This window comes from Lissotriton vulgaris, chromosome 1_1 (genome assembly GCF_964263255.1).
Source record: "Lissotriton vulgaris chromosome 1_1, aLisVul1.2, whole genome shotgun sequence".
Classification (NCBI taxonomy): domain Eukaryota; kingdom Metazoa; phylum Chordata; class Amphibia; order Caudata; family Salamandridae; genus Lissotriton; species Lissotriton vulgaris.
The window spans coordinates 1,664,542,591-1,664,561,654 of NC_141685.1; the positions used below are offsets into that span (position 1 = coordinate 1,664,542,591).

Consider the following 19,064-nt stretch of genomic DNA (forward strand, 5'->3'; position numbering starts at 1 on the left):
ATCTAGTTTGCATGTGCAACGCGCTAATCAGAAGCAGGTTTCTTCCGCTCCAAGCTTTCATGGAAAGGATCATACACAGATGCAGGGCAGCATCATTCACTCTTTAACACTAAGGACAAAATAATTTGTCGACTCGTGAAATTTCCGATACTTGCAGAAGCTACTTAAAATCAATTGCCACCTGTTGAGTAGGTGATGGGCAAATACCCACCATTGGGCTACAGGTCTCTAAAAAAAAAAACATCAACCACATGACCGAATCACTATGTTCTCAACTCAAACTTGATGGACTGGCCCTGATGGTTGTTGATAATAAACATTTACGGCACATCAGAAGAACTGTACTGCCCGGAAAGCTGCTCAAACCTGCACTGATGGTCGAAAAACAAATCCGTAAATGTATATTCCACCCTGATAATGCTTCCTGCTAGTCTTAAAGTTGGACAAGCAAAGAGTCGCTAAATGAGACCTTTTTATTAATACTCGACCTTCGCTACTGCAGCACTTCATTCTCAATGCAGACTCGATGGTTGTTGCAAATCATTGTCCACACCAAATATACAAGGACACCAAAAGAGCTGTACCATTCGCATTTCAAACATGCACTGATTGAACTTTAATTCATATAATAACTTTTTTTTACAGAGCACTGTATGTTGTCGCTTTTTTAAATGTACAGTAAAATATTATATCTTTTTTGTGTGCTAGTTTTCATGTTTTCCGTAGTTTTGCTTACATGGTCGAGTATCAAACTTCTCATGCCTTACATCTACTTTAGTTGGTTGTCCAAAGATTCAGTCTTCAAAAACTGTAAGATAGTGAATGCTGCTTCCGTAGCAGCAACAAATATTTAGTGTTCATCAACATTTAAATGGATCTATGAATTCTGTTTCTTGTGTACTTTGCTCTATGTTGAGATTTATCGGTCTTGCATTTACTGTGTATTAGCATACAGAAATAGTGTTAGTCACTGTTTTGCTAAAGTATATGATCTATGTAACCTCAATCCATAGCTCCAAAGTTATTTCAAATCATCTGACAATTTAAGCACATGCTGGCTTATTCACGAAGTTTTTTTGTTTTTTGTTTTGCAATTCTTTTTGGAGAAAGTCAAAACATGACAATACAAAAGAGGAGGGAATGAGGAACAGAAGAGGCCAATCACATGATAATACAAAACAATAAAAGGAAACACAGTTCGAAGTTATGCAAAACTGTGTCCAGACGTCAAATGAACCTCCATAATAAGGACTCTCAATGGTTCAGGGCCCTTAACATGGAGGACCCGCAGACCCGCATGCACTTAGAACATTACTGAGAAAAAATACAAAGCAAGACGAGGCAAGGGCCAAAAAGGTATTGAGAAAAGAATGGAGGGAATGAAGAGGATAAACTGAGAGGCCCTACTTGCACCCACATGTCTGTTGGGGGGAGGGGGGGGCAGGGAATTGGGGAGAGAAAAAGCAGAAAGGAAAAGAGAAACAGGAAAAAGAAAGACAGGGAGGTGAGTTAAGAGGAAGAACGGGCATCGGAGGCCCATTTCTGCAAGGAGCACGGCCAGACAGGTACACACTGTGTATTCCTAGTAGGGGTCAACTCAAGGCGGCAACCTGGTGGCCGGGTCGGGGCATATGTGCACCCTTCCGAGGGCTAGAGGGTACCGTCCTGGAAATGGTGCTCAAGTGTGGAGGAAAGTCCCAGCTCAGTCCTGAAGGTTGTAGATGGCTCATTTGTGAAGGCAGTCTGAAATATCGCTGAGAGCCACTCCTCATGGGAGGGGGGGAATGTGGGAGAGAGCTAATGGCATAGAATTCATTTCTTAGCCGCGGTGAGTGCCGTATGGAAGAGACAGCCCTGTAGCCGGGAAAGATCGGGAGAATCTGTGAGGTCATGTAGAAAAACCAGAGGATGAGAGAGGTCCTGACCGGCAGGGTCGCGTGCATCGTGTCATCGACCATCTCCCAGAATGGTTGAATTGAGGGGCAGTCACAAAGGATATCCAGCAAATCACAGCGATCCTGGAGGCAGCGCCAACAGGTGGCGTGGGGTAACAAGCCTCTGTTTGCAGTTCCATGGGGGTCCATTGCCATTCATGCAAGGATTTAAACAGGCAGAATTTCAAGTGTGCCTCTCTAGCCCCCCCACAGCCAAGAGCCTCCAGCTCTGCCCAATCCTCCGGCTCGTAGTTTGTCTTCAGTCTGGTTTGCCATATGTTGCTGAGGTTATTGAGGAGAGGTAGGGAGACGAGATGTCATCTTAAGAGGCCGTAGAAGCCATACCCAACACCTTGGGACTGGCCCAAAATCCAGAGGTAGGAGACCAAACAAGAGGGTTTGACGATTCACTAAGTATTTTAAATACTGAGGCTTGTTGTTGGTCTCTTTAATTTTAAGTTAAGGTTGAAAAGTCCAGTTTATGCATGGCAAGTTGCTTCTTGGCAATCGTGACAAAAATCTTTAACACAATGTGTGCATATATAATTTATTTTCTTGTAGGTTAGCATTTGATCTTAAAGGTAACCTGACTTTGTTTTCAGACTCTACATGACGCACCTTACTTTTTCCCCTCTTTTCTGCCAGAGAAAATGTCTTCCGGTAAAGTATCTGGTTTTATGTTCTGATTGCTCTTTGTTTTTTTTCAGGATTTCAGGGCCGTACTGTTTCTGGTACCAATCTCCTGGTCTGCAAGGATGGTGGGTACACATGTACTTTCTTAATGAAACTCTTAGCTTTTTCTTCTGCTAAGTTGTTGCTGACTGAACATTAAGGTGACCAACACCATCCCGTTCTTTCATTGTTGGTTCTTGTTTGAATGGGGATGCTTTACTTTTGTACCTTATTTTAATTGTATCCGCATTTTAACACACATTTGTTTATTACATTATTTTACAGCTAATAAAAAATGTTACATAGACTCTGTAAAGTTCAAAATATATTGCTTTGTACACAATAGTCTGACCCAATAGATGTTTTTGCAAAATTTGTGCAGCTGAGTGCAATTGCAGCCGTTTTAGATTGTTCACATCTCAATTGATTCATTTGAAAAAGCAGAGAGTATGCATTATGTGTTTGAAAAAAAGTTAATGGGTCAGTCTTTGTGGTCACCCATTCCCTTTGTTTCACCCAAGACACCATACTTTGCCCAAGGCAAAATTAGTTGACCAGGGATGCCATGGTAAGAGTCAGGAGGACGAAAACACAAAGGTTGATGGGTGTAATGCATGTGTAAGTCTTAAGCACTAGCTGTCGTTCGTGGGCACATTTCAGTCTGTCATTTTTCACCCACTTTGCCATTTCAGACAGTGACCATCTATAGGCAAGTCAGACTTGGTCCTGTTCCAGTTGGAGCCTTCCAGGATGAACTGCCAGGTCTGCTCTGAACTGGAATGCTAGCAACCCCTTACCAGTTTTAACCTAGCTGGCCCTCATCAGTGCGGTACAGCTTACGTCTTATTTATTTTTATTTATTTATATGTTTATATAGAGCTAGAATCGACCCCTGAAGGGGTATCTCTGCGCTTAAACGGGCTTGCGAAGGCGGTGATTCTTAGCAAAGTTAGATATCACAGAACAGGAAGGTTTTTAACAGTTTCCTGAATGTGAGATGTTCCGGACACCGTCTGAGAGGACGTGGGAGGTCATTCCATAAACGAGGGCCTAGATGGGAAAAGACTTTTCCTCCTAACCTGGCTTTTTTTTTACAGAAGGTACTACCAAGAGGTTTTTAGCACTGGAACGGAGGGATCTGGGTGGAACATAGGGTATACATTTTTCTGCAAGATATAAAGGACCCAAGTTAAGTAGTGCTTGGTGAATAATACAGCAAGTTTTAAACTTGATTTGTTGGTGAATCGGGAGCCTGTGAAGCTTTAACAGAAGAGGGTGGGAGGGAGTCCTAGAAGGGGCATTCGAGACCAGTCGTGCTGCCGTATTCTGGACCACTTGAAGTCTATTTAACGAGCCTTCATTTGCCGATATCAACAGGCCATTGCAATAGTCCACTCGACTTAATACTAGCGCTTGGACCAGGGTTCTACGGGTCGAGTCTGGGAGCATAGGGAAGGCTTGACGCAGTAAGCCTATTATATGGAAACATGAGCCGATTGTCTGAGCAACATGTTCTTTTAGGTTGAGTGATCGGTCCAGACGGATTCCAAGATTTTTTACTGTGAGTTTAGGGACAGGATGAGGACCCAGCTCGGAACGCCACCAGTCAGGGGTCCATAACAGAGGGGCTTCTCCGAAGAGCATTACCTCCGTCTTCTCTACATTACATTGTAGAAAGTTATCTACCATCCAGTGGGATATTGCTCTCATCCCATTAGAGAAGGCCAACTGAACCGTAGCTGTAAGTTTGTCAAATGGAAAAAGGAGTTGTGTCGTCAGCATATGATACGGGGATGAACTCATATTCTCTCAGGAAATTGCCAAGGGAGCAACATTGATATTAAACAAGGTAGGGCTCAAACATGAGCCCTGTGGTACTCCCTTGGTCAGTTCCAAGGGGGCCGATCGAAATGCCCCCAGATTAATGCTTTGGAACCGATCTGACAAAAAGCTCCTCATCCAAGCCAGAGCAGGGCTCTGGTGGCCATCCAGGTAATCAGCACTGCAGGAGATGGTGCGTCTCTGGCAGCTCACTCTTATGCACATGGTATATGTGCACGAAGATCTTCCTGGTTGCGCCTCACAGCTTTAAAACCCGAGGCGCAACAGCGCATCTTGAATCTCTTGTTTTCTGGCACTTCACTGTATGGTGCACACACAGACGAAGAAATGGCTAGAATGAAAGCCGAGTTGGACACCTTAAAGGCTGTGGGCCTGGAAAAGAAAAAGTAGTTTAGGAGGCGATACAGGCCCTACAATCGGAAAAATTACCTACAGAGGGTTCAAACCCCTCAATGGTCACAAAACAAACAGGGCAAATCCCAGTACAAAGGCCGTCGTTCCTCGAGAGGAAGAGGAGGACATCAACAGCAGTCATCCTCCGCAACCAAAACTCCATTGAAGCGATGATTTTTTGCTTCCTCTAGCACCGTTGCACACTCCAGTGAGAGAAAGTATCTCAAGTTACATTCAAGAGTGGCGCAACGTAACCAAAGATCAGCGGGTGCTGAATATACTAAAAAATGTGTACACACTACGTTTGTGAGCGTCCCCAAGAGACATTCCTCCAGTAAACTCTCGTCATATAGATATCCTGCATCAGGAAGTGTCGACCCTTCTCGAGAAGCTAGCAATAGAAGAGGTCCCTCCTGCACAGAGAGGAAAGGGAGTTTACTCGAGATACTTCCTTGTTCAGAAAAAAGACCAGCCGAACAAGTTCAGACCAATTCTAGATCTACATTCTCTGAACAAGTTCATCAAAAGGAGAAGTTTCGAATGTTGGCGCTCCAACAAATATTCACACATCAGAAGAAAGGCGATTGGATGTGTTTGGTGGACCTCCAAGATGGGTACTTTCACATTCCAATTACGACACGACATCCCAAGTTCTTGCGGTTCATGGTGGGAACAAAACATTACCAGTTCAAGGTCTTCGCCTTCGGCCTAAAATCAGCTCCGAGGGTATTCACAAAATGCATGGCAGTAGTAGCGGCAGCATTGCCAAGGCCTGTTCGTGTATCCATACCTGGACGACTGGCTGTTGAAGGGATGCTCTCAAATTGTGCAGGAACACCTTCACATCTGCCTGGATCTCCTTCAGCGCTTAGGCCTGCATGTCAGCCTGGACAAGTCGGTCCTTCAACTGACTCAATCACTCCACTATCTGGGCGCCAATCTAAACTTGGACCTAGGAAAAGTGTTTCTTTCGGAGGAGAGATTGTCATCAATGAGAGACAAAGGCAACATCATCCTTCAAGCTCATCAGCCATCAGTAAGACAGGTGGCTTCTCTGCTGGGGTTGATGGCCTCGTGCATTTTTCTCATACCCAATGCCAGATTGAGGATGAGACCGTTATAGCAAGATCTCGAGGACAAATTAGATCAATTATCTGGTCAGCGGAACAACCAGATTCTCTCTCCTGCAACAAAGTCCATTCTCTGGTGGGTGCAACCACAGAACCTTCTGGTAGGAGTCCCTTTTCACCAACCTCTGCCACAACAATCCCTGATGCGTCGCTTCAAGGCTGGGAAGCGCATCTGGGTCATCTGCAAACTCAGTGCAGATGGACCAACAAAGAGCAGACCTATCATATCAATATGCTGGAACTGCAGGCGGTTCATTTAGCCCTCCAGGCTTTTCAGCCGTCAATTCTGTCTTGATCGATCCTAGTACAAAACTGACAATACAACCACCATGTATTACTTGAACAAACAAGGTGGAACACACTCTCGCCCTTTGTCTCTCGAATCCCAGGCGACCTGGCACTGGCTGCTAGCCCGGAACCTATTGATCACGGTAGTGCATCTGCCGGGAGAACAGAACGTGCGAGTAGACTCCCTCAGTAGTCACTTCCAAGGGCAAGAAGACTGGGTGGTCAACGACGAAGTGGTGGCGGACATCTTTCATCAATGGGGTCATCCTTTCATCAACCTCTTTGCAGACGATCAAAACACAAAATGCCACGCCTTTGCATCCAGGTTTTACCGACCAGGAACGAGGGGGAATGCTTTTTTGATAGACTGGTCAGGGACGTTTCCATACTCCTTTCCACCCCTCCCTCTCATTCCGAAGGTTGTGGCCAAACTTCTGCGATCCAGAATGACGATGATCCTCATAGCACCGGACTGGCCTCGCCAATGTTGGTATCCAGACCTGTTGCAACTCTCTGTTCGCCTGCATCAGAGACTTCCGTGCAGGCCGGACCTTCTCACCGAAATGGGAGGGAAGAGTCTGCACCCCAGCCTTTCCTCGCTCAACTTGGCAACGTGGCTCCTGAAGTCCTGCAGTACGGACATTCAAACCTCCCTCAGGACTACATGGACATTTTGAGGGAGTCAAAGAGACCTTCCACAAGAACCTCATATTCTCTTAAGTAGAAAAGGTATTAATTGTGGTGTATCTGTAATGGTTGGAGTCCAGTTAACGGTCAAGAGGAAATATTTTTGCCGGATCTACTCTACCTGGCCAAGTCTGGTTTGAAGTAGCCATACATAAAAAGTACATTTGGCAGCCATCACGGCATATCATAAATCCTCTAACCAACCTTCTTTCTTCCAACTTCAGGTGGTCAAGGACTTCCTACAGGGGTTGAAGAAGGTTTATCCTTCTGTTGGACCTCCTTCTCCTCTTTGGGAGTTGAATCTAGTCTTGTCCAAATTGATGGAACCTCCATTTGAACCTATTCATAAGGCCACATTATAACACCTTTCTTGGAAAGTAGCCTTTCTAGTAGCAATTATATCAGCACACAGAGTGAGTGAAATGCAAGCACTCTGTTCTAAAGAACCCTATACGGTTTTCCACCATAATAGGGTGGTTATGTGAACTCGCCCTTCCTTCCCAAGTTTGTGACGGCGTTCCGGGTTAATCAGACGATTTCTCTACCCTCTTTCTTTCCCAATCCTACTACAACAGCGAAAAGTCTCTTCATTAGTTAGACCTCAAGAGGGTTCTCAAAATCTATTTGGAGGCAACAAAATCCATTTGAAAAGCTGATCAATTGTTTGTAAACTTTGACTCTGTTAGAACAGGCTTCTAAAAGGTCAATTTCAAGATGGATAGTATCTTGTATAAAGTTGGCCTACCAAATGGCAAATAAACCTCTGATTGCCTTCCCTAACGCTCACTCTACTAGGAGCAAGGCGGCTACGGTTGCATTCCTACACAATGTACCGATGGCCGAGTTTTGCAAGGCTGCAACTTGGAATTCGGTCAATACGTTTACCAGACGTTACTGTCTGGATTCTGACTCCAGAACAGACACCCAAGTGGGCCAGGCATCCTTGAGGAATCTTTTCCACTGCTAACCTATTGGAGTCTGTATATGCCTTATGGCTACCATGTATATTAATGGTACTCTGTTTTGTTGCCCGCAGGATGAGGGGATAGGCTTGCTATTCTATTCACATGCTTATGACTATTGATGAGGATCTCCTGGAAGAGAAAGATAAGTTACTTACCTGTAATCCTAGTTCTCTTCCAGGGGTCAATCAAAGTAATAAGCAACCCACCCGCCTCCCCGGGTAAGTGAACATGATACATACATCTCTTTGTAAAATGGTCTGCGGATGTCCGCAACGAACAACTGACCTAACTGTCGCCCCTGAGGTATGATGGGAAGCTAGGGGTCTGTGGGTTAGCTTTTCATCTTTCTACACTAATGTTTCTACAATGCAGCCTATGTGCTGACAATGTTTTTTCATTCTTCCTTGCAGGATTGTGATTTCTGCTATATATTAAAGCATTTTTCAAATGCTTTCTTTCTCCCTGCTTTATTAGAATTTTTTTATGTTCAAGAGAATTTCTTGCAACATTGCTCAGCATGACTATGGAAGGCTGCATTGTGTGTTTTATATATATATATATATATATCTACATAATATATATCTACATATATGGTTTTCACATATATGTGATGTATTTCCGGGGTCCCGCACATAGGCGGGAATATTAATGTGCCTATGACTTTGATGAGGATGCCCCTGGAAGACAACTAGGACACCGGTAAGTAACTTATGCAAATGGGAGATCACAACAATACTAATACATAATAAACAAGGTGGTATTCTAAATTCTTGCACTAACTGGTGTTCATTGGTCAGTCATCATGGTCCTCAGTGACCAATTTGTGGGATGAGTACAGTAGTAGTGGAATGGAATATTGGCATGATTGAGTGGTAGAGGTCCCCAGGCTGAATTGGAAGTAGCAGGAACAAAATAAATGGGGAGGGGTGATCAGATAAGTTCAGTACAAGCAGATGGAGGGTTCTTTCCATCAAACTGAATTGACCTAGGTTCAAGAAGAGTACAGGGAGCAAGGCAAAGGTGGAAATGTAGGGACAGTGTCGTCGACAAACCTAGGCAACAACTGTTCCCACAGACCGCGACCAGCAAGTGCATACAGGCACAAGACACAAGAGTAGGTACAGTTCTGACTCGAAAAGCCCCTAAAAGTTGTGGCATTGGGGAGAAAAAAGTTACAGGTCTTGGACAGGAGGAGCGGCTGCTACAATAAGAGTCCAAAACGAGGCGGCGCCTTCCACTACCCGGTCCTCAAGCAAAGAAGAAGCGACTTGTGACACGCAGCTCCCATCGGCTTCAGGATGGGAGCTGATCCCTTTGCTTCACCGCTACGGGGACACATCGGTGAAGGAGCAAAGGGATCATCGGTGAAAGTCCATGCTAAACCTTTATAGTAGGCCTTGCGTACAGCAGGCGAAGAGGGACGGGTGGGGGACAGTCCCAATACAGACTGACTGGTTGGTTCCTTCCTTCAGGGGGAGCGAATGGCATTGGCTCGAGGACCGATGGGAGGGGGGGGGACAGGACTTGCACATCGGAGCGCTTCCGCTGTTTACCCCATGGGCTGGTGTCTGTAGGAGCCACAAGCAGGTGGGTCGAATGAGATTTGACGACTCCACCATGGGGAAACCACTCACGCCCCTCGCCCACGATGGCGGACCTTCTCAAGTATCTGAGCGGCTTCATCTCTCCATTGGAGAGGAGGGGCACACCGCTTTCTGGCCTCAACCATGCACCCAGTGCTGCTTGGTCTTGTCCGGTCAACGATTCCAGATGAGCCTGGGTAAAAATCAGAAGCGGCCACCAGGGACTTGCCAGAGGCTTTCCTCCGATGGTTGTGGAGCGGGCCCTGGAAGGAGGTAAGCGGAGGTCTGGCCACAAAAACGTCTCCCAAGACTGGTGGGGGTATGTGCAGCAACATATGATACAAATGTATAATGTTACTTCCTCTATAAGGATCTGTTTGTAGCGTGTAGTGCTATGGATTCACATGTCCCCACTCTCCTCCCCGTAAGTGTGGGGATCTTTTTGTGCAGATCTTTCCACAATGCAGTACTGCGTTCACTCGCCACTCCAGACTACTCTTACTTTCTGGGTGAAGTCTAACATGGAGTGTATGCTCATGTGCGTTGCCAACTAAGGGTTGAGTTACACTCCACAAATGTCCAAGCCCAACACTCGATACCAGGAGTAAGCAAAGCATTTGAATCTTTAGCTCTACATGCTTTGAACAGAAGCTGGCAGGATAACATTGTCCGTTCAGCCTGCTAAATAACTGGAGGTATAGATAAGTCCTATCGTGAGTTGAGGGTTTAGTGATAATTTAACCAGTAAGTATAATTTCTTGCACACTGGATTTCTTTTTTCTAGAGTTTGTCGTTTTCTGTTTTTGAGTTTAAACAATCTCTGACTTCAGAGTGGGGATCCTCTTTGGAGACAGTTACATGGCTGTATTAATCATATAATTTTTCACATTGGGATTTTTTCGAACATAATTAATCCTTTTCTCCAGTTGCTCTGTCTCTAACCACAATCTTAGAATTTTGACTGTTATTTACAGGAACTCCTTGAGCTCCTGCCAGATTCGATAATTTTCCAAGCAATACAGGAGTTTCACCATCCTAGCTGCAGAAATGTTTGTGGGGGACGATTCAGTGAGCCATGTCCTGTTACATTTTAATTGGATGAGCAGAAAAAAGTTCAAGTCTTGGGCAGTGCCAGTAGACAAATGCTTGAGGTAGATCTACCGCCAGTGAGGTGGTTCATTGTCTGTGTACTAGCCACGATAGAAGAATTTTGCATACGGGCTGGAGTCTCTCGAAGGCCCATGAATTAAAGATATATGAAGGTGAAATTTGTAGAGCCTAAACTGGGACTCTCCTCGAGATAAAGGAAAAACCTAAGCTGCCTGCACGTGAGTCTTAAATCAAAAAAATCCCTTTGAAATCGATCTCCAGATCCCAAGCTACGATCTAGAGCTCTGACTGAGCTGCTGTTGTAGTTACAGCCACATTTGCATGGAGGGTGTTCTCTCTGGTAAGTTGCCAATATCAACTTCTAAACCATTAACACCTTCATTCATTATACCACCCCACAGGCGTTTGCAGCACAGAACTGTGAACCAATCTTTGTCATTGGCCTCCAATGCTCACAACAATTTAAGCATTTAATAGAGCAAAGCAGGGACAGAAGCAGTGGAAGAAGCAAATTAAAAAAGGCTACAGAAAGGCAGAGGTAAAGAAAAAAGAAAAGGTTCTAATAATAAAAGGTAGGCAGATAGAATTCGACAACAGATGTAGAACTTAATTTCTGCTGTGTAAACCCTTCAACCTGACCACATATTGAACCATTATGCTCAGATTACATTAATTTTACTTGCAAGATTTGTTTCGGCAAAGGTACCAAGCGTCAACCAACCTCTAAGCAGAGGAAGAATTGATTCAAGTGTGCAACAGAGGAGAGAAAAAAAACCATAATTGAATCCTTGTGAGATGTAATATGAGAAATATTCCTGGGCACTATGTCAACTCAAATAACTTCGATATCCAGTTCTGACAGGTGTAGATCGATATGACAATTCTGTTGTCCCTAAGGGTGTTCCCATTTCCTTCCTCAAAGACCATCGCCCTCATTATACTCCATTGTAAACCTCGAGCCAAAAATGCTTATAGAATTAGCTTACCTGTGCTGAAGATACCTGAGGAGCATGTGTTCTTAGAATTACATGCACATTATGCAGAAAAAAACATCAGTTTGTTTTTTGTAACCGTTTTTTAAAATTATTTTATTTTGCTTACAAGGGAGACACTTAGTTACTCCAGTATTGTAACTTTCATAGATTCACATGCCTGAATCATTCCCCGTCGTCGAGACGGAAGTCTCCGATATATAAAAAAGCACTGCTTAGTAGTATAGCAAACTGAAAAGAGGCCTAGGCCCATTTCCCTTTTACAACCCATAGCCTTTGTTATGTAAAAGAGGCCCAAACTTTTCCCTGAACCAATCGGAGCTCCTCACCCTCTAGAACACTCCTGAGAGAACCCTCTGTCCCTCAGATTTTTCTACTTTACGTTGTGCTAGGGAGTCTCCGTTGAGCTCTGCTCAAACTCTTCACTTCAACCTTCGTCTTCCGGCTACGTCAAAATTCCAGAGATCAAGTGCTCCCCTGGGTGAAAGATTGCTCACCATCTTCAAAATTGACGAAAAATAACAACTGACCAATGGGTCCTCAACATTATTCGATTCGGCCACACCCTAGAATTTCTACAAACCTCCCCTTGTACGCCACCGATGCATCAGAGAACCAGCCATCGGCATCAACTCCAACAGGAGATTCGGACAATGCTCCGAAAGGAAGCAATAGAACCGGGACCGAATGCCCAAGAGAACAAGGGGTTTTACTCCCTGTTTTTTCTTGTCAAGAAAAACAAGCTCCAATGGCGTCCCATTCTGGATCTCAGATCCCTAAACACCTATCTCAAAAAGCAATCTTTCAGGATGGTGTCTCTACAGGACATCCTATCGTTATTAAAGCCAGGAGATAATATGACTACTTTAGACCTACAGGACGCGTATTTCCACGTGCCGATCCATCCCGTACACAGACAGTACCTTCGATTCTTGGTAGCCGGAAGACATTATCAATTCAAGGTACTGACATTCGGCCTAAAGTCAGCATCGCGAGTGTTCACAAAATGCCTGGCTCCAGTGGCGGCTGTGTTAATGAAGCAAAAACATCAAATATTTCCTTACCTCGACGACTGGTTAGTCAAAGCACCATCGAGATCACAAGCCAGGGCGTCCTTCGACGACACAATCAGAGTGACGCCAGTTATGGTTCAGGCAGTGGCATGGTGGACACAAAAAGAAAATGTATCTCAGGGTCTGACTTTTCTTTCACCAGCGGCTCCTTTAGTGGTGACAACAGATGCGTCCCTAGAGGGATGGGGCGCTTTCCTTCAGGACCTTCAAGTCAGCGGTCGTTGGAAGGTACACAAACAGCGATTACACATAAATCTACTGGAACTCAGGGCGATCCGCCTAGCATTACAAGCCTTCCCACCAAGAATACGAGGTTCGCCGGTGTTGGTAAGAACAGACAACACTATGGCAATGCACTATTTAAACAAGCAGGGAGGACCCAGATCTCTCTCCCTATCTCCGGAGGCCCAGGAGGTATGGGGATGGGCTCTTCGACAAGGAATATAATTGTCAGCAGAACATCTCCCAGGAGATCAGAATGTCAAGGCGGATGCTCTCAGCAGGCTCAAATCATCCTGCCACGAATGGGAGCTGGACAAGGGGGCCCTGGCAGCATTTTTCAAAGGTGGGGGACACCAATAGTGGACCTCTTCGCCACAAGAGAAAACAGGAAATGGCGGTGCTTCGCAAGCTGGCTTCCCCAGAAGGGATCTTGGGGGAATGCGTTTTCGATGGCATGGTCCGGCGTCTTTGCTTACGGTTTTCCTCCAATTCCTCTTATCCCCCGCGTACTGGTGAAGATCAAGAGGGAGCCGTGCAGGCTGATCCTGATAGCCCCGTGGTGGCCCAGGCAATACTGGTTCACGGAACTCCTGCTGCTGTTGGAGGACCGTCCAGTTCAGCTTCAGCCAATTTCATCGCTTCTGACAATGTCCAGGGGTCAGGTACTCCATCCGGACCCGAAATCCTTGCGATTAGCGGCCTTTCTCCTGAACACTGTGAGTTTAGTCATCTAAATATCTCACACGAATGTAGGAGGATCCTGTCCAAAGCTAGAGCAGATAGTACCAACAAAACCTACAGGATGAAATGGAAGAGGTTTTGTCTGGTGTAAGAGGCATAGCATTCACCCTCTTACTGCTGCGCCTCATCAAATTATCCCTTACATTCTGCTGTTAACAAAGTAAGGATTGGCTCACGCTTCCATCAAGGTGCATTTGGCTGCGTTATCCCGCTACAGGAGGTCTTCCTCAAGCCCTTCCTTATGGTCATCAAGGATCATCAAGCAGTTTATGAAGGGGTTGTTCAGGGTCTTTCCTCCAGTAAAGCCTCCACCACCGCTATGGAATCTCAATGTAGTACTGTCGCAATTGATGAAACCACAGTTTGAGCCTATACACAGAGCAGACCTTAAGTTCTTGTCCTGGAAGGTGGCTCTTCTCATTGCACTAACTTCAGCGAGAAGAGTAGGGGAACTGCAAGTGCTCACAATTCAGGAGCCTTTTCTACAGTTTCAGGAAGACCGAATGATTCTGAGGACTAATCCAAAATTCATTCCTAAAGTGCCAACTGATTTTCATCTGAATGAGCCGTGGTGTTGAAACGTTTCTTTCCTCGCCCATCAACAGCAGCAGAGAGATTGTTACACTCGCTAGACGTTCAAAGATGTCTCAAGTTCTACCTAAGGGACACTAAGAGCTTTCGTAAATCTTCTCAGCTCTTCGTCGTTTTCAGCGCACCCAGGAAGGGTTTCCCTTTATCAAAAGGGGAATTGCCAGATGGATTTCCAGTGCAATTGTCTACTGTCATCAAACGGCTGGAAAACCTCTAAATGCACGAGTTTGTGCTCATTTCACGAGGGCAGTGGCCACATCCACGGCACTATTTGGAGGAGTGCCAGTCCAGGACATCTGCAGAGCAGCGACATGGGCATCTGTGCACACCTTCACCAGGCACTACTGCTTGGAGGCGGCCGCAGAGTCGGATGCGGCGGTGGGAGAAGCGGTACTGCGGAATATAATCCTGTAACGGTGAGCCTTCTTTACATCCCTCCATCCTTTATTTCTCTTGTTTTACAAAGTCACAGTATATATTTATGGATGCGTTGTATTATGCTTGATTTTCAAGATGTATTACATGATTATGAAATGTATTAGAGGAATGTGCTTTGTAATCTCACTGCTCGCTATTCTGATTCAGGCATGTGAATCTATGAAAGTTCCAATACTGGAGTAAGAAAACCAGTTACTTGCCTGTAACTGTAGTTCTCCAGTATTGGAAGCTTTCATAGATTCACATGCACCCATCCTCCTCCCCTGAGAGGCTCACCTCGGATTTAGCACAAAAAGTGTTTTATAAGCACAAGTGCGCGAAAAATCTGAGGGGCAGAAGGGTCTCTCAGGAGTGTTCTAGTAGGTGAGGAGCTCTGATTGGTTCAGGGAAAAGTTTGGGCCTTTTTACATAACAAAGGCTATGGGTTGCAAGAGGGAAATGGGCCTAGGCCTCTTTTCAGTTTGCTATACTACTAAGCATTGCTTTTTTATATACCGGAGACTACTGTCTCGACGACTGGGAATGATTCAGCATGTGAATCTATGAACGCTTCCAATACTGGAGAACTACAGTTACAGGTAAGTAACTTGTTTTCATCACAGCTCACATAATACATTGTCTTAGTGCAGTTGTCCCTGCCTTGTACATGTAACTCTAAGCATGCTACAATGAGCTCTCCATTTAACCCCCAACTCTTGGTTCGTATTGGGGCTGCCCCTGACTGATTAAATGCTTTCTTCAATGTTGACACTGCAGTCCATTGTCCTGAGCCAATCACCAAAGGGTAGCATGGAATCCGGTCTCCAAAATCTTTCAATGTCTTGTTTTTCCAGAGAGCTCAATCCCTCATATATCTCCCACCTCCTCCGCCCCCCCCCCCCCCTCCAGTCTTCCAGTCTTCCAGTAACCCCAGAAGGGTCATTCTGGATGAGGGACTGATCTGTTTGGCCAGCACCTCTAACATGGTGTCGAACACCCTAGACCAACATTGCGATATCACTTAAGCGTCCGTCGTCCACCCTCCCTTCCTCCAGATAACAGGAAAGGAGTCTCCCTCCTCAGTACAGTGAAAACATTTGAGCGACCGGATATGATCTATATACTAAAACCTCTATGGGGTGAAGTAGACTCAGTTCAACAAATTAACTTACATCCGACTGAGTTTAGAAGTAATCATAATTGCAGATGGGGCCATTTTAGCCTCTTGCCACATGCTATCGTCCAGTAACCAAATCCAACCTTCCCATTCCCGCCTATGGGCAGGGAGTGCATTACCGACTAAAGCTCTGTAGATACATAAAGTTCTCCCTTTACCCAGTGGGCCCAGAACTTCCTTTCCCTCTAAGAAGTTAAATTTTGCAACCTCTCCTAACTCTTGCTGGTGTGCCTCCAAGTCATTTCATGAGTGCAAAAAAAATGGGTTTAGGCCCAGATCTCTGTACTGGGGTGAATGTATGACATTGTTCTGCATTCTGTCCATCAATTGTTGTTTTTGTCTAAGTCATTTCACAGCTGACGATATTGGTAGAACTGCAGCCTATTAAGGTAAACCCCTTCCTGCAGTACTGAAAAGGGTTTCATGAAGCCATCCACCCAGACATTACCCAGTTTGGAAATGCTGATAAGGTCCTATCTTCCAAAGTCGCTAATTATGTGCACTGTTTAAGCCATGTATCCACTCACAAAGGTGTCTTCATCGTCTGATTCTTATTGCACTGCATCCATCCAAGTACTACCCTCCAACATTGAAGTACTATTTTCTTTACCTCAGGAGAGAAGTCAGGCACAAGGAAGTCTGGGGCAGGATTGCCATAAATAAACCCAGTCATGAGCAGCCCTCCCCCGCTCCCCCACCCCGCCCCATTTGTTTAGCACTAGTATGTGAGAGGCCCGGTAGTAGAGCTTGGTGTTTGCAAATTCCATGTCACTTTCAGAGGCTGATTAGTTTGCATTTATCCATCCCAATGCATGCAGTTTGGTTGGCCCAAATGAATGCATTTCTAAACCATTTTAGTGGGATGTGGAGGAGGAAACTTTTGTAGACCATATCAGAACCTTCAGATTATAATCCTTTTGTATGGGGCTATGCCGCCCAGAGTAATCAGGGGCAGGTCTGTCCAAACGGCCAGCTCCCTGTGCGCCCTGGCAGTTAGTGGGAGAAGGTTAAGCCCCCATGTTTGTATTGGATCAAAGACCACATGGACCCCAAGGTATTTAAAACTCTCGGTGGAGAGTGAGTTGAAACTTCCAGTATGTCTACCCAGGGTCGCCCCTGAACAGGACAAATGTGGACTTAGATCTGTTTAACTTTAGCCCTCATGCCTTGTTACAGAGCTTGTGCATTAAACGATTGCCTGTATATTGTGGATTGCACATGTGGAGAGAAGTATATCGTCCACCTGCAGCATGATGCATCTTCTTTCCTGCTTATAACCATAATTTCCTGTACCTGTGTTTCACATTAAATCTATTCCACCAATGGCACCATCAACAGGGCGAATTAGGGGGGCATAAGGGTTCCCCTGCCTAGTGCCCCTATGATATGGGAAGAGCTTGCAAAGAATTCAATTTTATCTGGGACTGAAACCCATCCTTGTCAACACTCCAAACAGGAAGGATCAATCCAAAGGAAGCAGATGCCTTTTCAGAGTCGATGAGAAGGAGGGCTGTGAGATGCTTAAGGATCAAAGGGTGGAGTCTATGAATGTAGTGCCTCGTGACCCGAGGCTCCATAAATTTACTTTGGTCTTGGTGGACTGAGGATGAACTGATTTCAACAAGTCTTTTTACCAAACATTTTTCCGTAATGTTGGCTTTAATGTTAAGGGAAATTGGGTGATATTAGTCGTATATATCAGAGGGACGGACAGGTTTTGGGATGAGGACTAGAGGGTAAAGGTCATATTGTTTCTGGAAGCCATTTGGTAAATTCATATTGCTAATATTCATGGCATAAAGTACCTTAATTATCTCCTGCTTTATAATGGGGTGCTCCAGTTTTTCTCTTCCAGGCCCGATTAGGTGGGCTGAGGGAAATCTGTGATGAACAGAGTTGTACATTCACATTCCAGGTGTTCTTGCTTGGTATACAGTGTTGTGTATTTATTAGCAGAGACTGTGGCAATATCCAGTGGGGTGGCAGTCAGCCTAGCATTGTGGAGTCTGATCTTTGGGATTGGGCTGGGCGGCATGTCCCGGATGGTGAACTAGCAATATGTTCCTGGTGGTAGCCAATGCAAGAGCTTACTTGCTTTGTCTCCCAATTCATAGGCCCTTGTGGTTGAAGCTTGCCGCAGCCTGTTTAGTTCATTTAGGTATAGTTATTGGAGATCCTCTTGGGCTGCATACAGGCATTGCAGCACTTAAGGGATAGCCCCCTGAATGCTTTGACACACTAGTTCCAACAACACACCTTCTAACTCAGAGATAACTTGGTCCCTCTCTGTTTCCTCCCGCCTCAGGAACTCTTTTGACCTGCTATGCCGGGTGGCCTTACTCGCTACCCACACAGCCCCAGGTGAGCCAACCAAGTGAGTGTTGACTTTGAACTACAGTCTCAGCTTTGTTTCTAGATATATTCCTTATTTGTAAGATGTCAGCCATTGAGCCTCTACATAGATTGTTCTTCCTGGATTGCCCAATTAAAATCTCTAGGGGTATGTGATCAAAGATTCCACATTGCAAAATATGGGCCTGGTTTGTTATCTTAATGTCAGTGCCAGGATAATGAAATAATCAGTTCAGAAACTGGTCCTATGTGCTGCTAAGTTGTGCATGTATTCTTTGGCTCGGGTTCCAGATTTTCCATATGTCGCATATCTTTAAGTCAGATAACCCAGTCGTCAAGCATGAAGTGCAGGTGCCTGCTAGACGGTATAACTTTAGTGGTCATTGTCTCAATACATGGTTGCTTTAAAATCGACATCCACTATTGTGATCCCCTGATAAAGGGCACCCAGCAGCATTTTCAGGTCAGTGTTTTTCCTGACTAATTGCAGGAGAACTTATACACTCGCTATATAGTAATGTCTGCCCTCCATACTGGCATATATATAGTGATAACTCTACCTGCTCCTGTGCTACCTGTAGTTGGAAAGATTTTTGGTGAAAAATTCAGTGCCCCAGAAAGGGTGATAACCCATGGGGCTTGACCCTTACCGGAGAACATGGCTACACCTCTCTTGATAGTCATTAAGGCAGTTCATGTTCTTAGATTGTATCTTCAGGGATGCCGTAATCAAACATGGATTCATAGGTCTACCTGAAAATCGTATCCCACTGGTAAGCTATATGCTCATAACTGAGAATAACACATACAAAGGAAATATTTAGAGTGTGGGCAATTCATCTGTGAACCCATGTTTCTATGACTGAAGCATCTGTCATCCAGGCAACACGCATAA

General features: G+C 45.1%; 1 protein-coding gene across 1 annotated transcript in view; it reads left to right on the forward strand.

Moving 5' to 3' along the window:
• NRF1 (nuclear respiratory factor 1) overlaps positions 1-19,064 on the forward strand; it is a 525,835-nt gene that overhangs the window by 484,427 nt on the left and 22,344 nt on the right. Inside the window, exon 12 of the mRNA XM_086918900.1 lies at positions 2,642-2,692. Within this exon, the coding sequence (XP_086775026.1) occupies positions 2,642-2,692 (51 nt within the window). The remainder of the gene's footprint in view (positions 1-2,641; positions 2,693-19,064) is intronic.